The sequence below is a fragment of the Myotis myotis genome, unplaced genomic scaffold (assembly GCF_014108235.1).
Source record: "Myotis myotis isolate mMyoMyo1 unplaced genomic scaffold, mMyoMyo1.p scaffold_m19_p_13, whole genome shotgun sequence".
Lineage (NCBI taxonomy): Eukaryota > Metazoa > Chordata > Mammalia > Chiroptera > Vespertilionidae > Myotis > Myotis myotis.
Genome location: NW_023416317.1, coordinates 53,280,213 through 53,307,951, shown reverse-complemented (window position 1 = coordinate 53,307,951; position 27,739 = coordinate 53,280,213). Strand labels below are relative to the sequence as shown.

The window sequence follows — 27,739 nt, the reverse complement described above, 5'->3', positions numbered from 1 at the left end:
GCCCGCCTTTCCCCGCCTGTCCTCTGATGGTCACCAGCCGAGCGGGTGTGCAGCGATGCCCGTGGGAAGCCCGCCACTTCCCAGCGGCTCGGTGACCCAGCGGGTCCCGCGGGAGCTGGCTGTTCAGAATGCAGGAGAGATGTTGTGACGGGAGTGGTGTCCTGAGTGCGGGTGTGTCCCCCAAACAGCCACCCTGTGCTCAGCTCCCTGTGCGGTGGCATCACCTGTGAGGAGGTCTGAGAGCAGCGCTCACCTGGAGCAGGGGAGGGAGCCCATCCTTGTCCGACATGAGGGGGCACCTGGACACGATGCTCCACTCTGAAGGAACCAGACCTGATCAGCTGTGCCCCCTGCTGCCCAAAGCCCTGCCCCGCCCTCCAGCACCCCCCAATCCGTTCAAAGTCCTCACCACGTGTGCCCTGTTGGGCCCCTGGAGATGGGGTCCTGCCCACCTCTCTGCCTTTACATGCCTCTGTTCTCCCCTCTCTCCCCGGCGTTCAGTTCTGGCCCAGCTCTACCTCAATCCCTCAGCACCTCCGCAGTCCTGTCCCCTCTGCCCAGAATGTCCTGCTGTCACCGCTGGCTCCTTCTCACCCTTCAAGGGACAGCTCACACCCCTCCCATCAGATACCACCCCTCCCCCACCCCCCAGGATCAGGCTCCTCTAGTTTCCGAGTCCCCACTCTGTTCATTTCAGCCCTGAAACACATGCCTGGCCACCAGCCTGACAGGCAGGGGGTTTCTTTCCCTGAGGCTAAAATTAACCCGGAGGCGCTGCCGGCTGACACAGACTCTCCTTTGCCTAAAGAGGCGAGGCCCCCACCCCACCGCACCCCACCCCCTGGCCTCAGCTGCAGCATTTCATCAGTCCCTGGTCGGCCGCGGTTCTCAGAGAAACTACACCCAGAGCAAGCACTGATCTCCCGTTGACGGTGTCTGAGAGCTGGGCCTGGGCCTCAGAACCAGTTTGGTTTGAAGATTATCCCACCCTGGGACAGTGAGGAGCCCACACAGCTCTGTTGCAAGAACCCATTTCTTGCCCAGTCGCTGAGCTCACCTGGACAAAAGCCGATCCAGTGACCCCACGGCCACCAAAGAAGGGCACCGATTAGAGCACCGGGATGAAAGGCCCTCCAACGGCAACAAACACCCGTATAAGCCCCAATTAAAGGTCACTGCCCAGTGGCGGCTTCTGAAGGGTCAGTTCCAGCCCCTCTGACACCATGGCGATTCTTGCACTCCATGAAGCAGTTAAGTAGCGAAGGTCAGAGGTCGCAGCAGCAGCCACAGAGGGCGAAGGAGAAGCAGAAGCCATGGGCGGATGGACGCTGTCACCCGACCTCGCAGGCCCACAGCCGCCCTGAGCCCAGCCAGGGGGCCAGCTTCAGAAACTGGAGCGTTTTCTCAGCCTCGGGAGAGAGTCCCCAGTTCACGGTGATGCTGTGAACCCCCAGGGCTCCGTTCCACACGCAGAGGCGCCGCTGAAACCGGCCCGAGGCCCCCCGTCCTGGTGCGAAAGGCCCAGATTCATGGGCTGCCACTTGCCACCTGGATGGAACCTGGACCAGGGCGTCAGTGTCACCTGTAAGCTGGTCACCTGGGGACTCTCCAGACCCTGGGTCAGAATCCGCATCCGCAATAACATCTGGGAATCACCGCTCCACGCGGCCCTGCAGAACTCCTTGGCCTTGTCCCGGCCTGAGCTGCCCGCTGGAGGCGACGGGGGGCACCCGACCGCCCACGCGGGCGCAGAGCGGGCCTCCGAGCCCGGGCTCCCCGCGGTCCTGCACGAATTCGGCAGCGGCCGTAAGTGCCGGCATAGCGGCCCAGCAAGTTCCGCCGGCGCCGCCGGAAAAGCGAAGGGGGCGGGGAGGGGCGGGGCCCGGACTGCCCAGGGGGCGGTGGTCCCGGAAGGGGCTCGGCGACCCGGGCGGGGCCACAGCAGCCCAGGCTCCAGACTCGGGGAGCTTTGCTCGGCTGGAATTTGCCTTCAGAAGCGAAAACTGCTGGAGAGGGGGCGAAGAGTCCCCGGAGAGGAGGGTGCGGCTGCGTCCTGGGGGCCCGGCCTCTCGGCGACCCCAAGGCCTCCCCGCCCCCTCGGCCTCCCCGCCGCCTCCCCGGAGCCGCGGGCGGGCCGGGCGGGATGTGTGTGCGCTCGCGCTCGCGCAAATACGGCGGAGGAGCTCCGGGCCTTTTCCGAGACGTCGGCCGAGTTGGGCTCAGTCCGGGGCGAGCGCGCGCGCGGCCGGGTCTGCGCTCCTCGCAAGGCGGGCGGGAGGGAGGGCGCCGCGCCCGGGCGGCGACCCCGGCCCGGCCCCACCATGGGCTTCGAGCTGGACCGCTTCGACGGCGACGTGGACCCGGACCTGAAGTGCGCGCTGTGCGGGAAGGTGCTGGAGGACCCGCTGACCACGCCGTGCGGCCACGTCTTCTGCGCGGGCTGCGTGCTGCCCTGGGTGGTGCAGGAGGGTAGCTGCCCCGCGCGCTGCCGCGGCCGCCTGTCGGCCAAGGAGCTCAACCACGTGCTGCCACTCAAGCGTCTCATCCTCAAGCTGGACATCAAGTGCACGCACGCGGCGCGGGGCTGCGGCCGGGTGGTCCAGCTGCAGGCGCTGCCCGCGCACCTGGAGCACTGCGACTTCGCGCCCGCGCGCTGCCGCCATGCGGGGTGCGCCCAGGTGCTGCCGCGCCGAGACCTGGAGGCGCACATGCGGGACGCGTGCGACGCGAGGCCCGTGGGCCGCTGCCAGGAGGGCTGCGGGCTGCCCCTGACGCGCGGGGAGCTGCGCGCGGGCGGCCACTGCTGCGCGCGGGCCCTGCGGGCGCACAACGGCGCGCTGCAGGCCCGGCTCGCCGCGCTGCACAAGGCGCTCAAGAAGGAGGCGCTGCGCGCGGGCAAGCGGGAGAAGTCGCTGGTGGCGCAGCTGGCCGCGGCGCAGCTGGAGCTGCAGATGACCGCCCTGCGCTACCAGAAGAAGTTCACCGAGTACAGCGCGCGCCTGGACTCGCTCAGTCGCTGCGTGGCCGCGCCAGCTGGCGGCAAGGTAGGTGCCCGCCCGACTCCTGCCAGGCCCAGTACGCAGGGCACCTCCTGTTCCAGGGCACTGGGATGCCTGGGGCTCCCTGGGAGCATCTCTGCCCCTCCTCTTTCCACTGCTTGCAGCCAGATCACCAGGAGCTGGGCGCTGAGTCCACCCAAGCTTGGCAACTCTGGTCCCCATAGAGGCCCAAGCACACGGGGTGGATAGGGTCTGAAGCTTCAAGGGCCTGGAGAGACAGAGAGGAACCCACAGCCAGGGAGAGCCAGGGCAGGCTTCTAGTTTCACTGCTCAGACCTGCTAGGCTAGGGTATCTCTGGGAAACCGTGGTCCCTACGTAGTGACACAGAGTAAGTAAGATGTTGGCACGCGGGGTGAGCTATGTCCAGGCTTCCCCGGGGCCCGGGGCCAGTCCAGGGTACGGAAGAAGGAGGCCAGAGAGGCCGCCTCAGGGTGGGCAGGCTCAGCCGCGGACGTGCGGGCAGGCTCAGCCACGGACGTGCTGGCAGTGACTGCTGACCTTGAGTGAGCTGCCCGGACAGGGATAAACACAGCCGGGCACCCTCTGTGCCTTTCACCCGGGATCCCGGGAGGAAATAAAGGAACCGACACCAGGCGTGAAGCAGTCATTGAGACCGAGTCCCGTGAATGTGAGCTGTTTCAGTATCTGGGCGCTGAGCTGACCGGCTGGGTGACCTCGAGACGTGACCCAGTTGCGCCGGTGCCTCTAAATGTGAAGTGGTTGCTGTCAGCCTTCAAGGAGAGAGGGCCCTGTAAGGAGGCCCTGGCGCTGTGCCTGGGTGGGGTGGGGGTAGGGTGGGGGTAAGTGCCCAACAACTGTGCCTGCAATGATCTTCAGGCCGGAGGCCTCCCCGGCGCTTGCTGGGAGGCGGTGTCTCACACCGTCTGAGGGCGACTTTGCTCTGGGCCCAGCGCTGAGCCCTTCTCAGCTGTTTGCCTGCTGCTCACAGGTCACCGGGGACGCGTCTCGTTTGCAGATGAAAGAACAGAGGCCGGGGACGGACAGTCGTGGGCCTGGGTCCCAGCTGTTAGGTGGGGGTTGGGTTCTGCACCCACACGTGCCTGTGTCTTCTGCCCAAACTCCTGGCCCCTGCGGTGTTGCCACCGGTTGAAGCCATGGGTGCCATTTACTGAGCGTGGACTGGGCGCCAGCAACCAGGGCCGCACTTGCTGTGCGTCACTGCTCAGTCCGCTGAGGGGAACGGGCGGGCTCACAGAGGTCCCAGAGCTGCACAAAGTCAGACAGCAACTCGGGGCGGAGTGGGAATCCCGTTCTGCCTCCGCTTAGCCTCCGGACCCATGGGCACGGTGGCCTGTAATCCTCCATTGTGGACGGCTGGCCGCATCCCTGCCTCGACCCATGAGATCCTAGTAGCACCAGCCCCCATGTTTCCACAACCCAAAATGTCTCCAGATATTGTCCAGTGTTCTCTGGGACGGGGGAGGGGGCGGGGGGCGGGGAAATCACCCCCTGAGAACTGGGGTTTCCTGGTTGCAAAGGCCACGTTTTCAACTACAGGGGGCGGGACTCCAGCCGCTGCCCCTCTGGTTGCCTGTCCATATGGCTCCGAGGAGGAGACATTTCTGCCCCAGGGCCCCAGGCCTGCGTCTGCTTTCCCTCCCGCTGGCCCAGCCCCCTCCCCCCAGTGCACACCAGGCCGCAAGTTTTCCGACCCCCCTCCGCCAGGCCCCCGCCTGCCTGTCAGCTGCAGCCTGAGCAGCTGGCCTCGCTGAGCTCAGGGCAAATATTTACAGCTCGGAGCTCACCGGGGACCGCACAGGCTACAAAGGACTGCAGAGGCCAGGAGTCACCCCAGCGGGGCCCAGCCTGGTCCGAGGCAGGCGCCGGGCCCGGGTGGAGGGGCTCGGGTTCCTGCTGGCCGCGCTGTCCTCTGGATGCCCTGCGTAGTTTTAAGTGATACTTGTTTATAAATAAGCCCTCTGCTCCCCAGGGTTGGCACGTCATTCATTGTTAGGCGAGTTTATTATTTCTCTTGCCTTTCTGTTTCCTTTCTGGAGTGTTTGGGTAAATTCTCTCAGAATCAAAAATACGGAACTTGGATGAACACTGGACGCTGGTGAAGCTCTGAGCGGGAGGGTGATCGGGGGCCTTCAGCTGGGGGCCCAGATGTTGCCTGTGGAGTTTACAGAGCAAGTCTCCCGGTGTTGGAGCCCCGACTGCTCCCCGGGGCCAGCCGAGCCCCAAGAGCAGCGGCCGGAGGGCTGGGCTCCCGGCTGCTCCTCCAGCCCCAGGTGCCCCCTCGGGGCCCTTGCTGCTCCGCAGGCTGTGTGAGAACTGGCTTATTGCATCGGGTGAACTCTGCCCCGCCGGACGGGCACTGTTTATTCTCCGAAGGCAGGCGGGTCGGTGTCCCGAGAAGCTCCTGCCTGCACAGCAGCGTTGCTTTTTCATGCATCCTGATGTCTGCACCTGTGGCAGCTGAAGGAGACGGACGCGGCCAGGAGCTTTCGGCACCAGCTTTAGGGCCTTGCCCTTGTCCCATAAAACGCCCTGGCGTCGTCTAATGTGTCTTTGCCGGCCGAGTGCTCAGGGTTTGCTGGCGCTGTTCTCAGGTTCGCTTCTCGAACACCCCACGCACGATCGGAATCACCGGGAGAGCTGGTTCACACAGATTCCTGCGTCTTACTCCGAGGTTCTGACCCACGACGGGCGTGGGGTCCGCGTTGGTGACATGCTCCGAGCCAGGAGGACTACCTGTCACACTTCGTAGCTTCTCAGCTCGACAGAAGTTCGGCTCCATGCGGAGAAGGATGCGCTGGGCTCCTCTGCGTGGTACTTACTTCCCGATCGTTGTCTACACGGCCCTCCTGAACGCTCTGAGGAACACCAGGGCAAGTTCCAGAACCCCCTGACCGCCTGCACGACGCGGTCCCTTAGGCTGCCACAGCCTTGGCGATGCTGGGCTCGAGCGAGCGAAAGGGCTCCGTTCCCTGCCTCGGTTTCCCTCCCTGATGTACCCACCTGATTCTGAGAACAGGCATTCCACAGCAAAGCATCTTGGGATTTCTGGGCACAGCATCCCGGGAATTGTTAACGTGGGGCTCCTTCTAACCCCTCTGCTCTGCCCCCCTCCCACACCGTCTGTCCTTCAATCCTGTCAAGTTTACCCCCACACATGCCTGTGCCCTAAAGGTGGGCACTGGTCTCAGCCCCATTGGCTGCCCACCTTTGCCCACACCGGGGCCTCCGACCTCGGCCTGCGCTCTCGTAGCCTGTGTGTCGGGGGTGGGCGTGCAGGGCCCTGAGGGTGCTGAGCAGCATCCCTGGCCTCTGCTCCGGGCTGAAGCGTGAAGGAGGGCAGGCGGGTGACCAGGTGAGGCCACAGGTTGCCGTGTGACGTGTTCGTCCCGCGGAATCACAGTTGGGGAGGTCCGCCCCACGGCCCCTGCTGTCCTGTGAGAGGCCTGTCACCCTGGGCAGCCTGTGCCTTCCTCTGATTTGGGGAAGGAATGCTTCAGGATGGGGAGCTGGGGGGCTACCTTCAGGCCCGGAGCCACCGTCTGCCGTCCACCGCATGGGAGCGTGAGCGGCGGTGGCGCCTTGGACGGGGGCGTTGGTTCCCAGGACGCGTGGGCAGACGCCCGGATTTCACCAGGAACGCGGGCGAGCTCCGCGTGAGATCGGGGGTGCACCCTGAGGTCAGACTCCGGGGCCAGGGACGCGGATGTTCAGGCATCCGCAGGTTATTTCACTGAAACAGCGGACGGACATGTGTATTTGGCCAGGGAAGCACTGAGACTCTTCACGTATTTCTCTCACATTATTTTTTAAAAGTCTGTTTGGCTTGTGGATGACCATTTAGTGTCTGAACAAGCGATTTCTGTTCCCCGTCCATGTCCCCTGTCCCCGGTGTCTCTCTCCCCCTCTCCGCACTGACTTTGGGGACAGACACGAGTCGATAACAGTTCCGTTGACTCTCATCCACGTTGTTGTTTTGTGTTGTCTGGTGTTTTTCCTTTTGTTCATCCTCAGGATATTTTTCCATTGATTTTTAGAGAGAGTGGAAGGGAGAGACGAGAGAGACACGGGTGTGAGAGACACACATCAATTGATTGCCTACCGCACGCACCTTGACCAAGACCGGGGAACCTGGAACCCAAGTACATACCCTTGACTGGAATAGAACTTGGGGCCCTTCAGTCCTCAGGCTGACACTCTAGCCATTGAGCCACACCCGCCAGGGCTCTTTGAATTCACTTCCGAGCATCATTCCAAGTGACTCACCCGCAGGCCTGAGCGCTTCCTCTCTGTCCTTCGTCCGAGAATTCTTCCCCTGGAAGGGAGGAGCGTGGCAGGGGGTGGGCTGGTCCACGCTGCTGACCGTTAGGATCAGTTTGAAGGACAGGACACAGACGTCTTGTGTAGGGAGTGAGACACCGCCTTCTTTAGATGGAATGTCTGGCACCAACTCCCCTTCCCCGCCCCCGCCCTGCACATTTTTGCGCTTTCCCGTCACCGGGCCGCAGACGGAGCCGTGTCCCAGCTGTGCAGTCTCTGGGAGCTTCGCATAATCCGAGGCTGAGGTGTCGGGTCCCCCAGATACACAGTCGGGCGGTCAGTCAATTACAGTTCTCAGAACCCACCGGGCAGCGAGTCCCACAACCGCGGGAACCAGGGACACCCGTCCTGGGGAGGAGAGAGACCGCACTGACAGGCGTGGACGGACTCCGGGGACCGCCACACCCATAGGAGGTGGCGTGCGTCCAAGGGCCCCAGCTGGGCTTTTTGGAGAACAGTGACATAGAAGCGGGACTTTGCCCATAGAAGGCAGTTTGCATTCTATAAAAATAAACAGCCGCCATAAGGTGTCTTTTGACAAAGGACATTTGATTTTTCCTTGTTCCCTGTGACTTCTATTCCCCCCACAACTCTTATCCAGTTAGACCTTGAGTTGAAAGCTGGGCAGACTGTGATCTGGGCAGTCTTAACATTGATCTAATGCAGGGGCCATTTGGATATTTATAACATCATTCCCGGCCCCGACAAAATTCAACTTAAAAAAAAGTAGCCTGCTCTATTCGGTCAAACATTTAATTAGCTCACCCCTCATTCTTGGCCAGGCCAGACCAAATGGTTTCACAGGCCTTCTATGGCCCGCGGGCCGGACGTTCCCCACCCCTGCTCTAGCGTGTCATCTTCTTAGTGAATCACCGTGAGGCCGTGCACACCGAGCTTCCATTTCTGCTGGCACTTCCAGGCAGACACGATGTGACCGTCCAACGAGACCCTGCAGTGTTCTGAGGCCCGACTGCCCCTGGGCGGGGTCCTGGCTGGACGCTGGGGCGCTGAGGACTGCTAGAGCTCCCTACCACTCCCCACAAGGAGGAGGGATGTCGCTGGACCCCAGGATGGCAGGCGTCTTTCTTTTCCCCCTACCCCAGGCTCTTGGTGGGAGCCCCTTGCTCCCCTGGGTTCTGGCTCCCGGGGACACGTGCCATCTGGGAACAGAGATTTGAAGCTGATGTTTTTAGTGATGTGATTGTGCATTCTCCATTAGTCTTATGTGTGTGTCTCTTTGTGCCTCTGTGTATGTGTGTGTGTGTGTGTGTGTGTGTGATATGTGTGTGTGAGGGGATCTGTGTATGTGTGTGGGAGAGGATGTGTGTGTCTGTGTGTGGATGGTAATGTGTGTGTGTATGTATGTGTGTGTGGAGGGCAATGTGTGTGTGCGCGCTTTGAGTGTGGGAGAGGATCTGCACGTGTGTGTGTGTCCGTGTTCTGTGTGTTCGGCTCCTCTGGCACAGCTGTCCAGCCCGTGTGAAGCGGGCTGTGCACAGTATGGGTGATGGAGCCCCACCCAGGCCCCAGGCCGGGCAGAGTGGTCAGTCAGAGCTGAGCCCAGGCCACGCAGGTGCTGCATTTATTCCCAGAAAGAGCAGGAGGCAAAGGTTTGATCAGGAAACAGTAAATATCAGGTCTCTTGTGCGATAAGCTGTCAGTGTTTCCAAGAAAGCTTATAATGAAGGGCTTCATGCTTTAAAATGCTGCATTTAAATAAGCCCGTGTTGAAACAGGATACGTGAGCAAAGCAATTGCGAGCTTACAGTCAGTGCACACACGTGATGTGCAAACCGGCAACATGTCAGCTGTGTCAGCAAGCGTGGGGTTAACGCCACACCCGTCAGGCCACAGTTCGCACGCGGGCTCATCTGTTCGTGTTCATCGGTCTGTTCCGTGTGAGTTTGCCCGGCAGCCCTGGCTTCTCCATCCCGGGACAGGCGCCCATGGCCGTGAGACCTGCCGGGCGACTCTGCGTGTTTGTTGTGAGGCTTCGTGTTGACCCGCCCGCCTTGAGCCGAGTGCTGTCAGTCACTCCGCACCGCACCTCCTGTGGTCGCCGTGTTACCTGCGACAACGCCCGCCCTTCACTAGATCAGGATTCCTCAGGTTCCCTCGGGTTTGCACCTGACTTTTTTTGGTGGTTTGTTTTAATATTTTTATTGAGTTCAGAGAGGAAGGGAGAGGGAGAGAGAGAGAAACATCAATGATGAGAGAGAATCATTGATCAGCTGCCTCCTGCACGCCCCCTACTGGGGCTCCAGCCCACAACCTGGGCATGTGCCCTGACCAGGAATTGAACCGTGACTTCCTGGTTCATAGGTTGCTGCTCAACCGCTGAGCCACACTGGGGGGCTGCACCTGACTTTCCATGTGCTGTCCGCAGCGTCACCCCAGCAGAGAGGACTGTGGACGGCCGCACATGTGCTCAGACAGCCGGGCAGGCTGTGGGTACCGTTCATGACCTAATGGGGGTGCTCCGGTGGGGAGCAGACAGACAATGGTGCTGACAGCCCGAGTACCCGGGTGCATCATGGGAAGACGCACTTGCAGACCAGGGTCTGATGGAAGGGTCTCGCCAGGAGTCTCCCATGGTCACACCAGGGCCGCCAGGTGTTCGCAACCTAAACACAGGGTGTGGCTTCCGCTTGGCCCAGCGGTTCCCTTGCTTACACTCCCCAAGAGCGATGTCAGCTGGTGATCCATGAGTCCACTTAGATGGAGCGAGTCCCTGCCACCTGCTTCCTGTTGGTGAGTAATTGTGGCCTCCTCTGTTCCCCCAGGGCGAAGAGACCAAAAGCCTGACCCTGGTCCTGCACCGCGACGCTGGCTCCCTCGGCTTCAACATCATCGGGGGACGGCCGTGTGCGGTAGGTCCCTTCCTTCCTCAGTGGTTTTCCTCCCCCCCGGCGGCTGGGAGAGGGACGGCCTGGGGAGGGAGGGCGGAACCTCCATTGCGTCCTTCGCTCACTCCTGTAGTTGGAGACTTCGTTATTTATGTCTCGTCCCCAGAGTCGGGGACTCTGTTTGGTTGTCTCCTACGGTGGCATCGTCCTGGTAATATGTGGCTTGTTCACGCTGCTTGGATTGGGGGTGACGTCTGCATGTGGGGCAGTCGAGCTGCCCAGGTGGTGGGGTGCGTGCAGGTGGCACTGAACTGGAGTGTGGGCTCCGCTCCGGGTCATCGCCACAAGTCGGGGATGGGCCTTTGTTGTGGGTCTGTGAGCTACTTTCCTCCCCCCATGGCCTGGTCCACCCCCTTGTCTGGAGAGAAGGGGCCAAGTTCCCTCCATCAGGGTAACTGCCAGGGTGTGTCGGTACCGGGCTCCGGGGAGGAGACAAAGCTGCGGTCAGGGTGTCAGCTCCAGGTGGGGTCACCTGAATGGTGTCAAAACTGTGTTGTGCACAGAGATGCTGTCTCCCAGCTTGGTTGTTGCATTTATAGAGCACAGGCAGATTTAGCATAATTTTCTCTCCCTCCTCCTTCCTCTTCCTCTTCCTCTTTAATCTTGACCTGAGGATATTTTTCCCATTGCTTTTCAGAGAGAATGGAAGGGAGGGAGGGAGAAGGAGAGAGAGAAACATGGTTCCTAGGACTTTGGATTGAGCATTGGCTTGAACGTGAAGTCACAGCTGCATGAGCCCCTCACAGGAGAGTCGGCCTGTCCTTGGGGCTTTGACACCGGTGCTGACGTCTCCTTTCCGCATGGCGTCTTCTCCCCACTTGGGGCTGCATCGTCAGTGGAGCAGTTAGAACACACACAACATTTACCCGTTAAGTTCACTGTCTCTTATGGGCCTGCCGTGTGGTGCCCAATTACAATAGAAGCATCAGAGATGACTCACCTCAGATCAGGTGACACACATAATAATAATGAAAATGTTTGAAATGCCGAGAGAGTTACCACGTGTGACACAGACATGCAGCGTGCAAATGCTGTCGGGAAAACGGTGCCGACAGACGAGCTGACTCGGGGTCACCACAAGCCTTCAGTTTGTCAGAGACACATTATCTGCGAAGCGCAAGAGCACGAGGTTCCCTGGGGAGCAGAAGGGAGCCCCGTGCCCAAGAACCACGTGGCGTGGAGACGCATGCCTGAGACTCCGAGGCTTTGGGGAAACCTTCTCTGAGAAAGCAGGTGAGGGGTGGAGTCTGCACCTCTCAGGGGCGAGAGCACACACCCGGCCTCTGGAGTGAGGTTCTTTGGTTTGTTCTTGTGCTTATCGAAGAACATGTTTTAGGTTATTTTCTTTTTCCTTTAAAAAAGTAATTTAAGCCTGGCCAGCCTGGCTCAGTAGTTGATTGTCAACCTATGAACCAGGAGGTCATGGTTGATTCCTGGTCAGGGCACACACCCAGGTTGTGGGCTCAATCCCCAGTTGGGGGCGTGCAGGGGCAGCCGAACCATGATTCTCTCTCATCATTGATGTTGCTATCTCTCTCTCTCCCTCTCCCTTCCTCTTTCTCTAAAATCAGTTTTTTTAAGTGATTTAAGTATCACCCAGACTGGATTTTGTAGCGTCCTGAATGTTCTTGGTCTCTGTGGTCTTTCTGGGAGAGCTCCAGGCTGGCCCCCAAGGAAGATTTGAATCCACGCGCAGGACTTGCCATAGTGGTTTTCAAAACGTGTCCTGACGAGCAGAAATCGCACAACAAGGCCTACGTGCATTCTGCACCATTGCCTGGAGACCTGGAGGGTCATTGAGAGCCAGCAGAGAGGCCAGGTGGGCAGCAGTGCTCACACCGGGGCCTGACATAGGCTGTCCATCACAGGGGCCCTGATGTAGGCTGTCCATCACGGGGGCCCTGATGTAGGCTGTCCATCACAGGCGCCTGACGTTGGCTGTCCATCACAGGGGCCCTGATGTAGGCTGTCCATCAAGGGGGCCTGATGTAGGCTGTCCATCACGGGGGCCCTGATGTAGACTGTCCATCTGTCCATCACGGGGGCCTGATGTAGGCTATCCATCACAGGGGCCTGACGTAGGCTGTCTATCACAGGGGTCTGACGTAGGCTGTCCATCACAGGGGCCTGACATAGGCTGTCCATCACAGAGGCCTGACATAGGCTATCCATCACAGGGCCCTGACATAGGCTGTCCATCACAGGGGTCTGACGTAGGCTGTCCATCACAGGGGTCTGACGTAGGCTGTCCATCACAGGGGTCTGACATAGGCTGTCCATCACAGGGGTCTGACATAGGCTGTCCATCACAGGGGTCTGACATAGGCTGTCCATCACAGGGGTCTGACATAGGCTGTCCATCACAGGGGCCTGACATAGGCTGTCCATCACAGGGGTCTGACATAGGCTGTCCATCACAGGGGTCTGACGTAGGCTGTCCATCACAGGGGCCTGACATAGACTGTCCATCACGGGGCCCTGACATAGGCTGTCCATCACAGGGGCCTGACGTAAGGCTGTCCATCACAGGGGTCTGACATAGGCTGTCCATCACAGGGGCCTGACATAGGCTGTCCATCACAGGGGTCTGACATAGGCTGTCCATCACAGGGGTCTGACGTAGGCTGTCCATCACAGGGGCCTGACGTAGGCTGTCCATCACAGGGGCCTGACGTAGGCTGTCCATCACAGGGGCCTGACGTAGGCTGTCCATCACGGGGGCCCTGACGTAGGCTGTCCATCACGGGGGCCTGACATAGGCTGTCCATCACGGGCGCCTGATGTAGGCAGTCCATCATGTGGGCCCTGATATAGGCTGTCCATCAGGGGGCCCTGACATAGGCTGTCCATCACGGGGCCCTGACGTAGGCTGTCCATCTGTCCATCCTGGGGCCCTGACGTAGGCAGTCCATCATGTGAGCCATGCTCAGCCGCCCCCAGTGTTCTTCATGAGTTCTCATCCTGAGGAAGTGGCCGCCGCTCGGAGCATCACCCCTGCCCCTCAGAACCGCAGGCCACGGTCAGGCCCTCCCGACATTTCACCTCCCAACCAGGTCCCTCCACCTTGCCAACAGCTGACTTTAAGTGCCTTAGGAGAGGAGCCAAATAGGAGATGAGATGCTTCTTAAAAGAAAAATGTAGCTATCGGGGGTGGACTTGATGATTTTCTTTGACTTCTGTTCTCACCCTTAATACGGTCTTTATTTTTTAAATAGATTTTTCTTGATTTCAGAGAGGAAGGGAGAGTGGGAGAGAGAGAGAAACATCCATAATGAGAGAGAATCATTCATCGGCTACCTCCTGCACATCCCCCACTGGGGATGGAGCCCGCAACCCAGGCATGTGCCCTTGACTGGGAATTGAACTGTGACCTCCTGGTTCATAGTTCGATGCTCAACCACTGAGCATTGGGCCTACACGATCTTGCTTTAACCTAAACTGGTGTTTGCTGTTGCCCCTTCTCTCTGGGTTTTGCTGGGACGTTCAGATGCTCCTAGAGAACAGTGACTCGTGTTGGCTGCCGTTTTCTGCAAGAGGAACCCACACCAAAACCCCATCCCATCTCCCTCTTCCTTCCAGCCAAGAAATGCGCAGCCGTTAGAGCAGAGTGAACACAGATCTCTTTCACTCGCTCTGCTGACATCACCTCCGAGGGAGAGCTCGGGCTTGTCCATAAACCCTTTGTGGTCCACGGAGACGCCCCAGCGTCTCTGGTGGAATGTTCCGCCCCCTGGAATGCTGGTCTTCTGCATCCGTGTGTGTGTTTTAGACGTTTCTCGGTGGGAGACAGTATTGCACTCAGAGTGTGTGCCCAAACAGTGGCGCATTCAAACTATCCTGAGTTTGAACCTGACCTATGCTACCTTTTAGCTGTGTGACCTTGGGTAAGTTACTTAACCTCTCTGTCCCAGTTTTCCATGGATGGAATGAATACGAATAGTGCCGCTTGTGGCTGTCGTGTGCATTACATGGTGGACAGGGGGGTAGATATTGGGAGAAACACTGACTGCTCGTTTTAGGCTGTGACTTGGGTTTCTGTGAATCACAGTTATAGCTCCGTGTGTCTGTGAACATCATCTGCGTTCCATCATCTGGGGCAGTGGTCGGTAAACTGCGGCTCGTGAGCCACAAGCGGCTCTTTGGCCCCTTGAGTGTGGCTCTTCTACAAAATACCACGTGCGGGCGTGCACATACAGTGCGATTGAAACTTCGTGGCCCATGCGCAGAAGTTGGTATTTTGTGGAAGAGCCACACTCAAGGGGTCTAAGAGCCGCATGTGGTTCGCGAGCCGCAGTTTGCCGACCACTGATCTGGGGAGTGTGGGCTCCCCCTTAGTCTCTGCTGTGGCACTTGAACAGATGGATGGAACCACGTCCAGAGTCCTCCCTCCCCTGGGGGAACACAGGGGCTTTGTGGATGTTCAAAGAGGAAAATGTGGTCTTTTCGTAGTTGTTTTTTTTTTTAATATATTTTTTTTGTTGATTTCAGAGAGGTAGGGAGAGAAAGAGAGAGAGAGACACATCAATGATGAGAGAGGATTACTGATCAGCTGCCTCTTGCATGCCCCACACTGGGATCGAGCCCGTCCCTCCGGCCTGTGCCCTGACTGGGAGTCGAATCTGGGACCCTTCAGTCTGCAGGCCGATGCTCAACCACTGAGCTACACCGGTGAGGGCCATAGTTATTTTTTAACAAGCGGAGTTCCGAGTTTGCGTGCAGATTGGCAGGGAGGTGGGCGTCTCCGCCACGTGGACTTGGGGTTTGTGTGAGCAGCCTGAGCCCCCCCAGGCGTTGTGTCTGGAAGCGACATGTGCTGGGCGTTCAGTGTACAAGTCGCTGGCGCTCGGTGCCAGGCTTGGGGAGTCCATCGCGGTGCTGCTTGGGAAGACGGCCGTGACCAGGCTGTGAGCGCGCGTTTTATGAGCGTGGGGGCGCGTTTTGACTTTGAGAAAAGGAAGGCGTGTGGGCAGGGAGCTCGCTCCTGTCCCTGGAAGTTTCTGTCCGGGCGCTAGAAGATCTGCAAGGATTTGAGGAGAGTGGGGATCAGAAATTACTAGGATGGGGAGTGGGGGGGGGGGCGCGGGCAGTGATAGCATTTCTGATGCAAACCAGAGCAAAAATAAAACACTGTTGTCACAGTGAGATGATTGCATAGTGGAAAGCTATTGAGTATCGCTAAGTTAAGGAAAAGCCTTGTTAAGGTCCTTTAAAAGCTGCTCGTATTACCGAAAGCTCTGTGCTGGCGAGGATGTGGGAAACGCCTGTCTGGGCCCATCCCTGCAAACTGTCTGGGGGGCAATTGGACAAAAGTGGCCAAATGTGCGTGCCCTTTGCCCCGATGCTCCCAGTGCTGGGTTTGCCCCACAGCAGCACCAGCAAAGCTCTTCGAGATGCAGGAGGAAGGCCTGGCCCAGGCGGCTCAGTTGGCTGGAGTGTCGTCCTGCACACCCAAAGGGCTAGGGTTCAATTCCCAGCCGGGGCACATGCCCAGGATGCAGGTTCCATCCCCGGGCGGGTGCGCACAGGAGGCAACTGATCAGTGTTTCTCTCTTGCACTGATATCTCTCTCTCTCTCCCTCTCTCTCTCTCTCTCTCTCTCTCCCTATTTCTAAAAATTAAAAATTCAATAAACATATCCTTGGGAGGATTAAAAAACAATTAATTTAGAAAATGCAGAAGGAAGGTGTTAGCACAGCCTGTCTCTCTGGAGCAGGGCTTATGTCTCCGTGTTGGGTGCTGTTCAGCCACGGAAGGAGTCAGGCCGACAGTGGGACTGAGGGGAAACTCAGCGTGGTTTTTAAAGTGAGGGCAGCAATGTGGAGAGGGGCAGACATGGTGGAGAGGGGCAGACATGGTGGAGAGGGGCAGACATGGTGGAGAGGGGCAGACATGGCGGAGAGGGGCAGACACGGGTAGAGAGGGGCAGACATGGCGGAGAGGGGCAGACACGGGTAGAGAGGGGCAGACATGGAGGAGAGGGGCAGACATGGTGGAGAGGGGCAGACACGGGTAGAGAGGGGCAGACATGGCGGAGAGGGGCAGACATGGCGGAGAGGGGCAGACATGGTGGAGAGGGGCAGACATGGTGGAGAGGGGCAGACATGGTGGAGAGGGGCAGACACGGGTAGAGAGGGGCAGACATGGCGGAGAGGGGCAGACATGGTGGAGAGGGGCAGACATGGTGGAGAGGGGCAGACATGGCGGAGAGGGGCAGCCATGGTGGAGAGGGGCAGACATGGTGGAGAGGGGCAGACACGGGTAGAGAGGGGCAGACATGGCGGAGAGGGGCAGACATGGTGGAGAGGGGCGGACACGGGTAGAGAGGGGCAGACATGGCGGAGAGGGGCGGTCATGGCAGAGAGGGGCGGACACGGGTAGAGAGGGGCGGTCATGGCAGAGAGGGGCGGACACGGGTAGAGAGGGGCGGACACGGCGGAGAGGGGCAGATGCAGTGGAGAGGTGGCACATGCCGTGGTGTGTAGAGGAAGTGTGAACGCTGACTGAGGCTGCCTGGGCTGGCGGTGGCCGGGCTTATTCTGTACTGTCTGCTGTGGTTTGAATTGTTTTACCATCGTCTGTGTTCCTTTCAGTTTAGAACAGAAACTGGGGGAACAGACCGCGTTTACTGCTTTGCCGCGTGGGCTGTTTCTGGAGTGTGAGCTGCGTTGCCTGCCCACTGGCGCCTGCGCTCACCGTGTGTGTTTTTAATCCCAGGACCACCAGGATGCCTCGTCCAGTGAAGGAATCTTCGTGTCCAGGATCGTGGACAGCGGGCCGGCGGCCAAGGACGGGGGCCTGCAGATCCACGACCGCATCGTGGAGGTACGTGGGCGCGGCCAGCGGCCGTGGGGCCTGGCGGTGGGTGCGGCAGGTTCCATGTCCGGCTGTGTGGGACGGGGACGTGGGCTGCGCGGTGCCGGTGCTGTGTGTGTGACTTAGCAAGGAGCCGATCGCGAGTGGCGTGGTCACCACATGGTCTTTGCTCGCGGCCGTGCGTGGGTTCTGTGCCGCATGGAGCTCTGTGCGGAAGCCCTGGGCGCGCTGCGTGGGCCCGGTGCACACGGGACTGTAGACGTCGGTCCCCAGGGAAGAGCTGTGTCAGCGCTGAGCGGTTCTGATGTCCCCGGGCTCACAGCTGGGGCGTTTCCGAGTGAGTGTTTTCTTGTTTGTCTTCGCCGCCTGTTGCTTGTAGAGGCTGGTTGTTGGGGACGCGAAGGCGGCTGGTGTCGAGGATGTCACGCTTCCCCACGTGGCCGGCTTCCTGCTTTCCTCGCCGTGGACCAGGCTTGTGCGTTTACGCGGCGGGAGCCTCGCCCCACAGCGCGTGGTGTCCCGGGCGCCCGGCTGCTTGTCGAGGGGCGACCCGCTCGCCCTCCTTGCGCGGGCTCTTGTCGCCAAGTTCGTACAGAGGAGCATTTTTGCAGGAGCTTTTGACATTGGGTGGCCCTTCCGGTGCGCGGACACATGGGCTCCATCCGTGGGCTCTGCTGGCGGACGCGTGGACTGAGGGCCCACGGTGCTGTGCGGGGCCCACGGAAGCTGGTGCCTTAGGGGGACACCGGCAAACGGCGCGGCTGCCTGGTGCTCGAGTTCTGCGCACAGGCACGGGCCTCGGGGTTTCTGGGTGCTTTCCTGGCCCGTTTCCAACGCGTGGGCCGAGCCGTGAGCCGAGCCAAGCTGGTGGGACACTTGGGGCTGGACCAGCTGCTCTCCCGTCTCCCTCAGGTGCGACCCTGTGCGAGGCCATGGCTGGGGGCTCTCCCTCGGGGAGGGGGACGGCCGTCCCACCAGGAGACGGCGGGGGGAGGGGGCTCACTGGCTGTGAGGAGGAGCCTGGGTTTTGTGTCGAGGACACTGTTAGCATCGCCGCAGCCTGTGACTTTCTGAGGGTTCTTAAACCCGGGCTCCTCGTGCCGTGGTTGGGAGGGCACGTGGGCGTGAACTGTCTCGTTCCCGGGAGAGCGGGTGCCTCCGGAGACCACTGATCGGGAAGATGCGAGCAGCTCCCGTTGTCGAGGGGCCGGGAGCAGCCCGCTCCCCTCAGCGTGGATTCCACCCTTGTCTGTGACGGACGAGCCCGCAGCCGGGCGGCGTTTTGCAGAACCCTGACCGCGTCCCATCCCCGAGGGGGCTCTGTTTCTCTGCCATGCTCGACCCCCACCCCCGACCATGCCTAATGGGGTGAAGGGCTCCGTGGAATTGTCCACGAGAGAAGTCACACCCGTCCCTGGTGCCCTGACGTCTGACTGTGACATCAGCCGCGGGCCCAGCTCTCGGCCCAGGGGTGGGGGCTGGGGCGGGGCCGGAACCCGTTGCTGCCAAGCCCCGCTCTGCCCACGTGGGGGCACGTGCCCCTCCCGTGGACTCCCCCATAAACTTGGGGGTTTATGTCCGTGGCTCCCAGTTACCCCTTCGGAGCAGGCACTTAGCGATGAAGAATAAATCAGGAGCGACGGGTGTCCCACGAGATTTTCAAGCGAAGATTAGGTTAAAAGTGAGACCTTTGGTACTTTTCCGAGGACAGGACGGAGCGTGAAGCCCTGGGGAAGGTACACGTCACATGCCGTCACCGGCTGCACGTGGCCGCCAGACACTCAGCTGGGAGTTACAGGGTTTGAGGGACAGTCACCGTGTCTTATTTTTTTTAACTGTAATTTTTACTTTCTGCCCGTTGCTAAGAGTCAGACGGAGCTGGCTGCACGTGCATCGCACTTGGAAGGTGTGTGGGATGGTCCGGCGCGCACTGTAAACGTGCTTTCTGGAGAGGCACGTGGGGACCTTCCGGCAGGTGGATGAGGGTCTGGAAGGGAGAGGGACAGCGGGGCTGTCCACCAGGTGCCGGGCAGTGGGTCAGAGGCCGGCGCTGGGGGTGGCGGGCAGACACGCTGGCCGACTGGCAGCAGCGAGCCCTGACCTGTAGGGATGCCCGTCCCTGGGATCGACAACAGGGGGCGCCGCAGAGCTCAGGTGCTTCTGTGATGACTGGTAACCCTGGGCCCCGCTGCACCGAGTGCCACCCAGTGCTCTCCTGGCTCCCTAAGGGGCCGGGCCGCAGGCTGAGACCCTGCTGTGGAGGCCGAGCTCTACCTTCCGTGCTGACCCCTAACGTCCTTCCTGACATTTACCCCCGCCGGGGGCCATCTGGGTCCTCGCCCGCTGGCAGACAGCACAGTCAGCTCTGATATTGGAATATAATCCGGCCTCTGCTCCCTGCACCCCTGCCTGGCGGGCAGGGGTGGCCCTGAGGTTGAAAGGTCAGTGGGGTGGGGTGGGGCCGAGGCGGTTGCTGCTCTGGGGATGCTCCGGAGCAGGTCACATGACCGAGCTCTGTGTCTGCCGTGTCCCCAGGACCCAGCATCCCGCCTGGTGCAGGGGATTTGCCCGGAAACATCTGTCGCCTGACTTGGCCATAGATTTCCAGGTCACACAGCCAACTTCTGAGGGTCCCAATGCAGGAGGTCAGACGTTAGAGCAGGAGGGGCAGGTGACCCTGTGTCCCCAGGTCTCGGGACATCGGACCTCTGACAGCGACAGGTGGAGTCTGCCAGCTGTCCACACGGGGAATAGCAGCGGCTTTAAATAGCCTCATCCCCGGTGCCGGGCGGGGCGGGGGTGGGGGTTGGGGGGTTAGGAGCAGGCAGCTGCTTTATTTGGAAGCAAGTGACTACAGCTGCCAAAGAGAGGAGTGTGGAAGCCCTGTTATTGCTTTTTTAAAAACAGTTTTTAAAATTGATTTCAGGGAGGGAAGGGAGAGGGAGAGAGAGAAACCTCAGTGATGAGAGAGAACCGCTGATGGGGTGCCTCCTGCACGCCCCACACTGGGGATCGAGCCTGCAACCCAGGCAGGTGCCCTAGACCCTGACCTCCTGGTTCATAGGTCGATACTCAACCACTGAGCCAAGCTGGCCAGGCTGTGCTTTTTTTTTTTTTAAGACGAATCTAAAGGTGTGATGCGAAGATGAAGGGATCCATGTTGGAGACGCCACTCTGGGTTTTATAACCGACCCGGGACAAGCAGCTGCACTTCTGACGCGCAGGCTTCATGTCTCAGTGAAGACCAGGCGTCCTGCGCAGCTGCAGGCCCCGCAGCCGCGTGCGCTGGGGGTCCACGCGCTTCCCCCAGCGAGTCGCCCCGGCAGGTGCGCCTCCTGCTCCCGCAGCCGAGCAGATGTGGGAAATACTTCACGTGGGTCCCCTGTGCTCCGCCGTCTCAGTGGCTTGGGTGAAATCGGTGTAGCTGAGTTCCGGAAGGTTCCTTCTCCCGCTTGTGTTTTGAAGGTGCCATTTTCTGCCGTGGGATTTTCACACACACACACACACACACACACCCCAGGAAACAATGGCTTCATTCAGGCAAGTTGTCAGGGAAGCGCTGACCCCGATGGGACCGGGAGGGCCTCTCTGGAGAGGATGTGACGAGGGTCAAATGGGAGTTCCACTTTTAATTTTTTGAGGAAACACCAGTCTGCATTCCGCCCGCAGTGCACCAGGCTCCCTGTTCTCCACACCCTGATGGCAGCCATTCTGACAGGGGTGAGGGGATAGCTTGTTGTGGTTTTAATTTGCATCTCTGATCATCAATGACATTGAGCATCTTTTCTTATGCCTCTGGGCCACCTGCGCGTCCCCTTCAGAGCCGTGTCTATTCAGGCCCTTGCCTACTTTTTATTGGATTGTTTGTTTGGTGTTGAGTTGTATGAGTTCTCTATACGTTTTGGATATTCGCCCTGTATCCGTTGTATCATCGGTGAACATCTTCTCCCGTTCCGTGGGTTGTCTTTTCATTTGTTGATGGTTTCCCCTGCTGAGCAGAATCGTCCTAGTTGATTCCGAAACCGTAAATCACAGGCAGTGACGTCGCCGGCAGTTCTCTCGCGAATTTTTTTGGTGCTCTATCTCCGCGCGCGCAGGAAAGGAACTAGAAATGATCCGATGTGTTCACAGTCTTTATGGCCATCCTATCGAGTTACACAAGTCGGAGTGTTTGCCGCAGGGATGGAGCCTGCCCAGCTTGGAGGTCTCCTGTGCGTTAAGGAGCTAACGTTTCCAGGACCACACTTCGGAGCAGCGACATCTCCTCGTCTCCTCTCCTCGCAGCCTCGGGAGCTGGGGGGGGGGGGGGGGGGGGGGAGGGGGGACCGGTCGCACTCGACCTCACACCGCAGTTGGGATTGTTTAGCACCGGTCTGGACAGAAACGGGCGCGACGAGGGGGAAACGTGGATTCGGTTGACAAATGACCTTCATGTCTTCTGGGTTGAGTCAGTATTGGCCACGGCCTTTGGCTGTTTTGCGGGAATAAATGTGCTTGTTGGCTGTTTTGCGGGAATAAATGTGCTTGTTGGACTGAACTGGTGACTTCATCTGTTTTCTCAGACGTGTTGGGCAGGGCCCTCCCCCCGCCATCAGCCCGGTCAAGTGCTCGGCTTGGCAGTGGGAGCTCCCACCGTCTCAGCCAAGAAGGCACGTCTGTCCGGGCCGTGGTCTCAGTGCTGAGGGATTAGCGGTCGAGAGGCTCTGAGAGAGGGGTTAGTGTGCGCTTCGGCCCCGGGAGGTACTTAACGTTGGACATTCTTTCCTTTCGAGGCGAATGTCAAATATCGGAGGGCCCTACCGGCTCGCTAATCCTGACAACTGCCCCTGCTCTGTGATGTTGGAATAAAGGGCGTCTGCCCCGTTCATGGCAGCCTCCCGGCCCCGCACACCCCTCGTGTCCGAGACGTGCTGGTGGCCTTCCCGGGGCCAGGAGCCAGGCAACCAGCGCCGTGGCTGAGACGGAACAGTCTGTCCTCGGGGCGGGAACACCGTCAGGATCTGCTGAGATTTATTTATTTATTTTTAAGATATTTTTATTGATTCCAGAGAGGAAGGGAGAGGGAGAGAGAGAGAGAGAGAAACATCACTGATGAGAGAGAATCATGGATCGGCTGCCTCCTGCACGCCCCCTACTGGGGATCGAGTCTGCAACCCAGGCATGTGCCCTGACAGGGAATTGAACTGTGACCTCCTGGTTCATAGGTCGACGATCAACCACTGAGCCATGCTGGCCGGGCTTGATTTTTTTTTAAATTATTATTATTATTGGCTTTGAAAGGCTTTAGAGACCCAAATGCTAGCTGTTCACTCCAGCTTGGGTATCTGCAGAAGGAAGGTGCTACGTAGGTGATTTTTAACCTTGTTTTCTGTGTGAGTTGAATTCCATGGACACAACGTAATTGATTTCTGGAAAGCTATCCTGTTGTCCCTCACTCAAGTGAAGTCCGAAATTGCCTGAGACGTTCACCCCCAAACCTAAGCCCGTCTCTCGGTCTCTGTCCTGCCCTGTCCCAGCCCGAGGACGCCGGCCGGCCGGAGGACGCATTCACACACCAGCTCTCGGCTCTGCTCTCTGGGTCTGAGCCGGCCCTGAGGACAGAGCTCAGGGACCCACCTGCTCCAAGGCGGACCAGGTGACTCTCGGGGCTGCCCCTCAGGCAGCTGTGGCTTTGATTTGATTGAACGGTATGTGGCCTGGAGCCGACTTCAACCCGGTGCCATGGTCTTTGAAAAGTGTCCCTGGGCCAGACCTGCTTACCCAGGAATTCCGCCCTCCAGGGAGTGTGGCTTCAAATGTGTAAGGATGTATGCCCAAATGGAGCCCTTCTGACACAGCGGTGATGTCCGGGCAGTGGTGGCCGATGCTATCTGTTTTCTCAGATCCGGGTTTTGCCATGAAGGCCGGGTTTATGGTGGAACAGCTGTGGGCAGGGGGTAGAGCTGCCCACCCCTGCGTGTGGAAAAGAAAGGGATAGAGACCCTTTAAAGGGAGAAGCACAGGCACCCGGAGCCTCTCCCTTGGGAGCCGACTGCCTCAGGGGTTCGTGTGGGGCTGAGGGGGGCAGGGCGTCTGCGTGTTGTTGAAGTGACATTTTCATTTCTTCATGAGGAAAGTCATGGGTAAGGTGGACGCTTATGAAAGGGAATCCTAAGGGCTCAGTCCACACGCGGGACAGAGTGAAACGAGGCTTTTTTCTTGAGGGTTTGCATGCTCGTCGAAGCAGGTGACTGTGATGACGAAGACCTGGGCCTTTGTAGGGCTGCCGCACAGGTGTTCGCGCCCACAGCCAGGTGACCAGGAAGAAGCACGGGCACGTTCAAGGACCGGACGCTCAGGGTGACCACCTGATGGAGCTTGGGGTCCTCTCTCCTGGGCACCCCCCCACCGTGCCCTGGGGACTGGAGGCGTCACACGTGACAGCTGGAGACTCCTCTGGCCTCTGGGACTAGCGTGATGCTCGGCAGCCAGCTGGCTGGAGTGGCCAGTTTCCTCACAGGGGACACATCACTTTCTAGTTGGTTCTGGGGACCCACTGTCCATCACTGAGCTCACAGGGAGAGGCTGGGGCCGGCGGGGAGCAGGTGCGGGGCGGGTGAGGGCGGGCGAGGACTCCCCTGCCTCCAGCTGAGTTCATCCTGAGAGTGTTATTTATGAGCAGCCTTTCCCTTGTGACTCATGTAAAGACGAAGGATCCCTGTAATTACTGTCATCACCTACAGTTCACGTCTCCCGTCTCGCGATGCCCGTCGCGCGGCTCCGGGACTGTGTGCCCAGAGCTGGCCGTCCGTACTCGCTTCTTCACTCATTCATCCCGCTGTGCGTCACTCATTCATCCATCCGAGAGGTGCCCACGCCCTCTACCTGCCCATTCCCGTGCCCGGTGCCGGGCCAGAGCCGAGAGAGGACAGGCGTCCGGTGGCTCAGGTCCTCGGAGGGAGGGCAGAGCCCGTGAGCCAGACGGGCGTATCCTGGGTCCTGTGTCGTGTGGAGAGCGAGTGCCGGGAGGAGAAGGAGGCGGGTCGGGGCAGGACGGGGCGGAGGCTGAGACAGGGCCGCTGGGCCTGTTACCCTGACAGCAGCCCTGTGACAGATGAGGAGACCGAGGCACGCTGTTGAAGAGGCAGCAAGGTGACCCAGGGTCTTAGTCACAAGCTCCACTTTCATTGTTTTTACTAAGGGCATTTATTATCCCATTTTACTTACTGTCTGCCTCCGCCGTCAGGACGTCCCCTCCACGAAGGCCAGTCCCCCTCCCTGTGTGGTCCCCGAAAGACCCGGGCCCTTCGTTAACGTGTAGGTGAGGGCGTGGGAGCTGGAGCTTTAAAGGCGCAGCTGTGCATGACTGTCGATGTTCAGAGGCGGAGGGCAGAGAGGAGGAAGGTGACTGAGGTGTGAAGGTTGCCACGAAAACACGTTTCTCCGAAACGCGGCGGCTTGGCCTTGGGTGGGCACCGTTTCCTGAATGACGCCTGGCGGGAAGCCGGGCTCCCCGTGGGGTTTGAGAAGTAGGCTCGGGGCTTGCTCCACCGGTCGAGCTGATAAAATCTGTTAATCATCCATGTTGCTTTGAGCCCTCGAGGAAGCTTTCAACCTCGGGAACCCAGGCCGTGGCTTTGAGCTTTCATTTCTTTAGCGTGGAGACTGCGGGCCCTGCCTTCTTTGATCGTTGGCACATCGTGCGTGGGTTACGAGTCCCCATCTTACAGGCTGTGGAGGACAAAGGTGTCACCCACCTGACGGTGGGGGGGGCGGGGGGAGCGGCCATCCAGGTCCCAGGTGAGCGGGAAGAGCTCCCTGGGTGACGGTGTCCCTGCGGCTCACCTGCCAGGTTCTGAGAGCTCCGGCCCCAATGTCCTGCCGCCTGGACGAGGCGCACACCTGGTTCTGGGCGTCCCCTCCAGGGCGAGTCTGATGAACGACTAGATACTTCCTTCTGCTTTTCCCCGGGACCGACTCTGTCCCTTCAGGCCCAGGCTCCTGCCTCGTCTTGCTGTGTGGCTTCCAGCAGATTGCTCTCCCTCTCTGGGTACCTCCGTTGCCTTCTCTGCGCAGGTGGGATGGCGATAGCACTCAGGAAGTTGTCACAGTTCAGCAGGCACTGAGAGCAGGCCGCTCACCTCTGCTTTAACGGGCCAGGTGGTAGGTGTTGGCATTTGGGGCTATGTGGTCTTTGTTCTGGCTGTTCCACTCGGCTGCAACATGGGGGGAAATCCGGGCATTTGAGAATTATTGTTTGTCGTAGAGAATTTGCAGACAAGCCCAGTAGGTGAGTGGCCCCTGGCTTTCAAATGAAAGTGCATGAAAGGTAGCTGTTAGACTTGGGGCGCCAAATTGAGAACGCAGCCAAATGCAAAGAATAGGGAACTTTTTTAAAAGACAGGGTTTTAGTCTGTGTAAGTGTGATTGTAAGAGGCATGTTCTTTCTCCCAAACACTGCTTTTTTATATATTTTTTGTTGAATCCTCACCTGAGGCTATTTTTTCCATTGATTTCTAAAGAGAGTAGAAGGGAAGGAGGGAGGAGAGAGAGAAAGAAAGAGAGAGAGAGAGAGAGAGAGAGGTGTGAGACACATCGATGGGTTGCCTCCTGCATGCCCTGACCTGGCTGGTGATCAAATCTGCAACTGAGGTTCATGCCCTGGACTGGGAATCAAACCTGTGAACCTTCAATGTGTGGTCCGGCACTCTAACTACTGAGCAACACTGGCCAGGGCCTAAATGATGCTTTTGATTTAGCCAGCTCCTCTTTTTTTTTTTTTAATTAACATTTAGTACTTTTTAAAAAATTATCTGCCTAGCTTCCCGATGAGCCCCTGGGACACCCCACCCCCAAGCAGCTTCTCCCCAGCACAGAGCGAACCTGGGATTCAGGTTCATTTTATAAAAAGCACTGGTTCCACTGCAGAGGCCTAATTTTGGAAATAGTTTTATATTTCTTTCTTTTTTTTTTTCACATTTCAGAAAAACACACACACGAAAGACAGTTTTTTTCAGACTTAAAGTAATACGTTTTTGGTTTTTATAGAAAAAAAAAAAACACACAGAAAAGCCGGTGACAGTGAAGTCCCACCAATGAGAGGAAACCACCGAATACTTTGGTGCTTCTCCTACTTTTCATTTTCGTGCACAGGAAAATATACCGAGCGTCAGCCATTCAACTTGCTCTGTGACTTTTCTTACTTCTGCTTTTCTCTCCTTGCCTGTGAGACACAAATGGAACTAAAGGGCGTCCCCTGTTCTACAGCTCGCTGATTAGAGTCGATTCCGTGGTTTGGAACAATGTTTCAAAACCTTGCTGAATCGCCTGCCTTTTTGAGACAGGATGACAACATCGTCTCCCCTGTCTTTCCGTATTTCTCCCGATACACTGTTCATCCTCAGACATGAGACTTTGACATATTAAATGGAAGGTAATGAGGTTAGCTGTTTAAAAGGGGGGAGAAACATTCTGGACTTGTGATGACTTTTCTTTGCAGCCCCTAGTTTGATGACATAGCTTCTGATCAGAGGCCTTGGATTTAAGATGCATCGTTATTAACCTAAAGTAGGAATAAAGAAGAGCCACACACTCTTTTTCTTTTCTTTTTTTATCACCACAAACATGAAAGATTCCGATCATCAGATGAGACACAGTCCCGGGAACCCAGCTTCCTCACTGAAGACTGGTGACCAGCGTCCAAGCACAGATAACTCGTTCTGTGCGGCGGGAGCAGCTGTTGCCTTGAATGCGGCCCTTTTCCCCGGAAATGGAAAAGGTCTCATGAAGAATGCCTGTGTTGTTTCTTTTTGAAAGCAGCTGGCTTTGCATCCTTGAGCTGGGATTTTTTTTTTTTTTTTTTTTGGTTCAAAAACAGGCTCTGGACGTTTTCCCTGTGCAGGGGCCGGAGGGGGAAGGAGAGGCAGCCCTGGCCCGTCCTGTGCAGGCCCAGCCCAGCGTGGGGGTGTGGGGGCCGGGACAGGGAACCCCAACACCATCACAGCCCTGCCCTATGGAGCCGCCCAGGAGGCAGAGGCTGGGGCAGCAGAGGGCGGGGACGGTGGGATCCACAGGGCCACTCGGGTCCCTGCCCAGCTGTCTCTGTGGGGACGGGGAGACCCTGGGGCCAGAAGGCACCCAGGTCCTGGGCTGTTTCTGCAGATTCCCCGTGAGACCCGCATCCTCAGGGTTCCTCGGGTGGCTTTTCTGAGGGTTCCCGCGGGTTCCCGGGGCGGAGCTGTGCCCCCCGGGGCATCTTCTCTCCTGGGCTAGTGTCCCTGTCCATAGGTCACGTGATTGATGAATGTGTGTGCCTCCCTGTCTGTCCCCGGCACCAGGCATCTGCCTACCTCCCCACAGGAAGCCCCGGGAGACTGTCCCCCACCACTGCCAGGCTTCATCTCTCGGCTTTGTTTAGGGACCCAGCATCTCCTGGTGAAAACATTCACGTCATTCGCCAAAAGGAAAACGTTGCCGTGATGGTATTCTTCATGATGCCTATTTACGATACTTTTATATTATTAAAATACTAGAGGCCCAGTGCACAAAATTCATGCAAGGGGCTTGTCCCTTGCAGCCCCGGCTTTGTCCAGAAGGTCATCCAGAAGGTCGTTCGGCTGTCCGGTCTAATTAGCATATTACGCTTTTATTGTTATACATGTTATTTTATGTCCGTTTTTGTA

The 27,739-nt window shown here is 58.6% G+C and overlaps 1 protein-coding gene across 4 annotated transcripts in view; it reads left to right on the top strand.

Moving 5' to 3' along the window:
- The first annotated feature begins 1,977 nt into the window (after positions 1-1,977).
- Positions 1,978-27,739, top strand: part of PDZRN3 (PDZ domain containing ring finger 3) — a 90,687-nt gene continuing 64,925 nt past the window's right edge. The window contains exons 1-3 of one of the 4 annotated variants that reach the window (XM_036333326.1): positions 1,978-3,044; positions 10,143-10,229; positions 16,980-17,087. In XM_036333326.1, coding sequence (XP_036189219.1) covers positions 2,322-3,044; positions 10,143-10,229; positions 16,980-17,087 — 918 coding nt within the window. In that variant the 5' untranslated portion in view covers positions 1,978-2,321. The remainder of the gene's footprint in view (positions 3,045-10,142; positions 10,230-16,979; positions 17,088-27,739) is intronic. The other 3 variants (XM_036333324.1, XM_036333327.1, XM_036333325.1) reach the window with 3 other exon arrangements.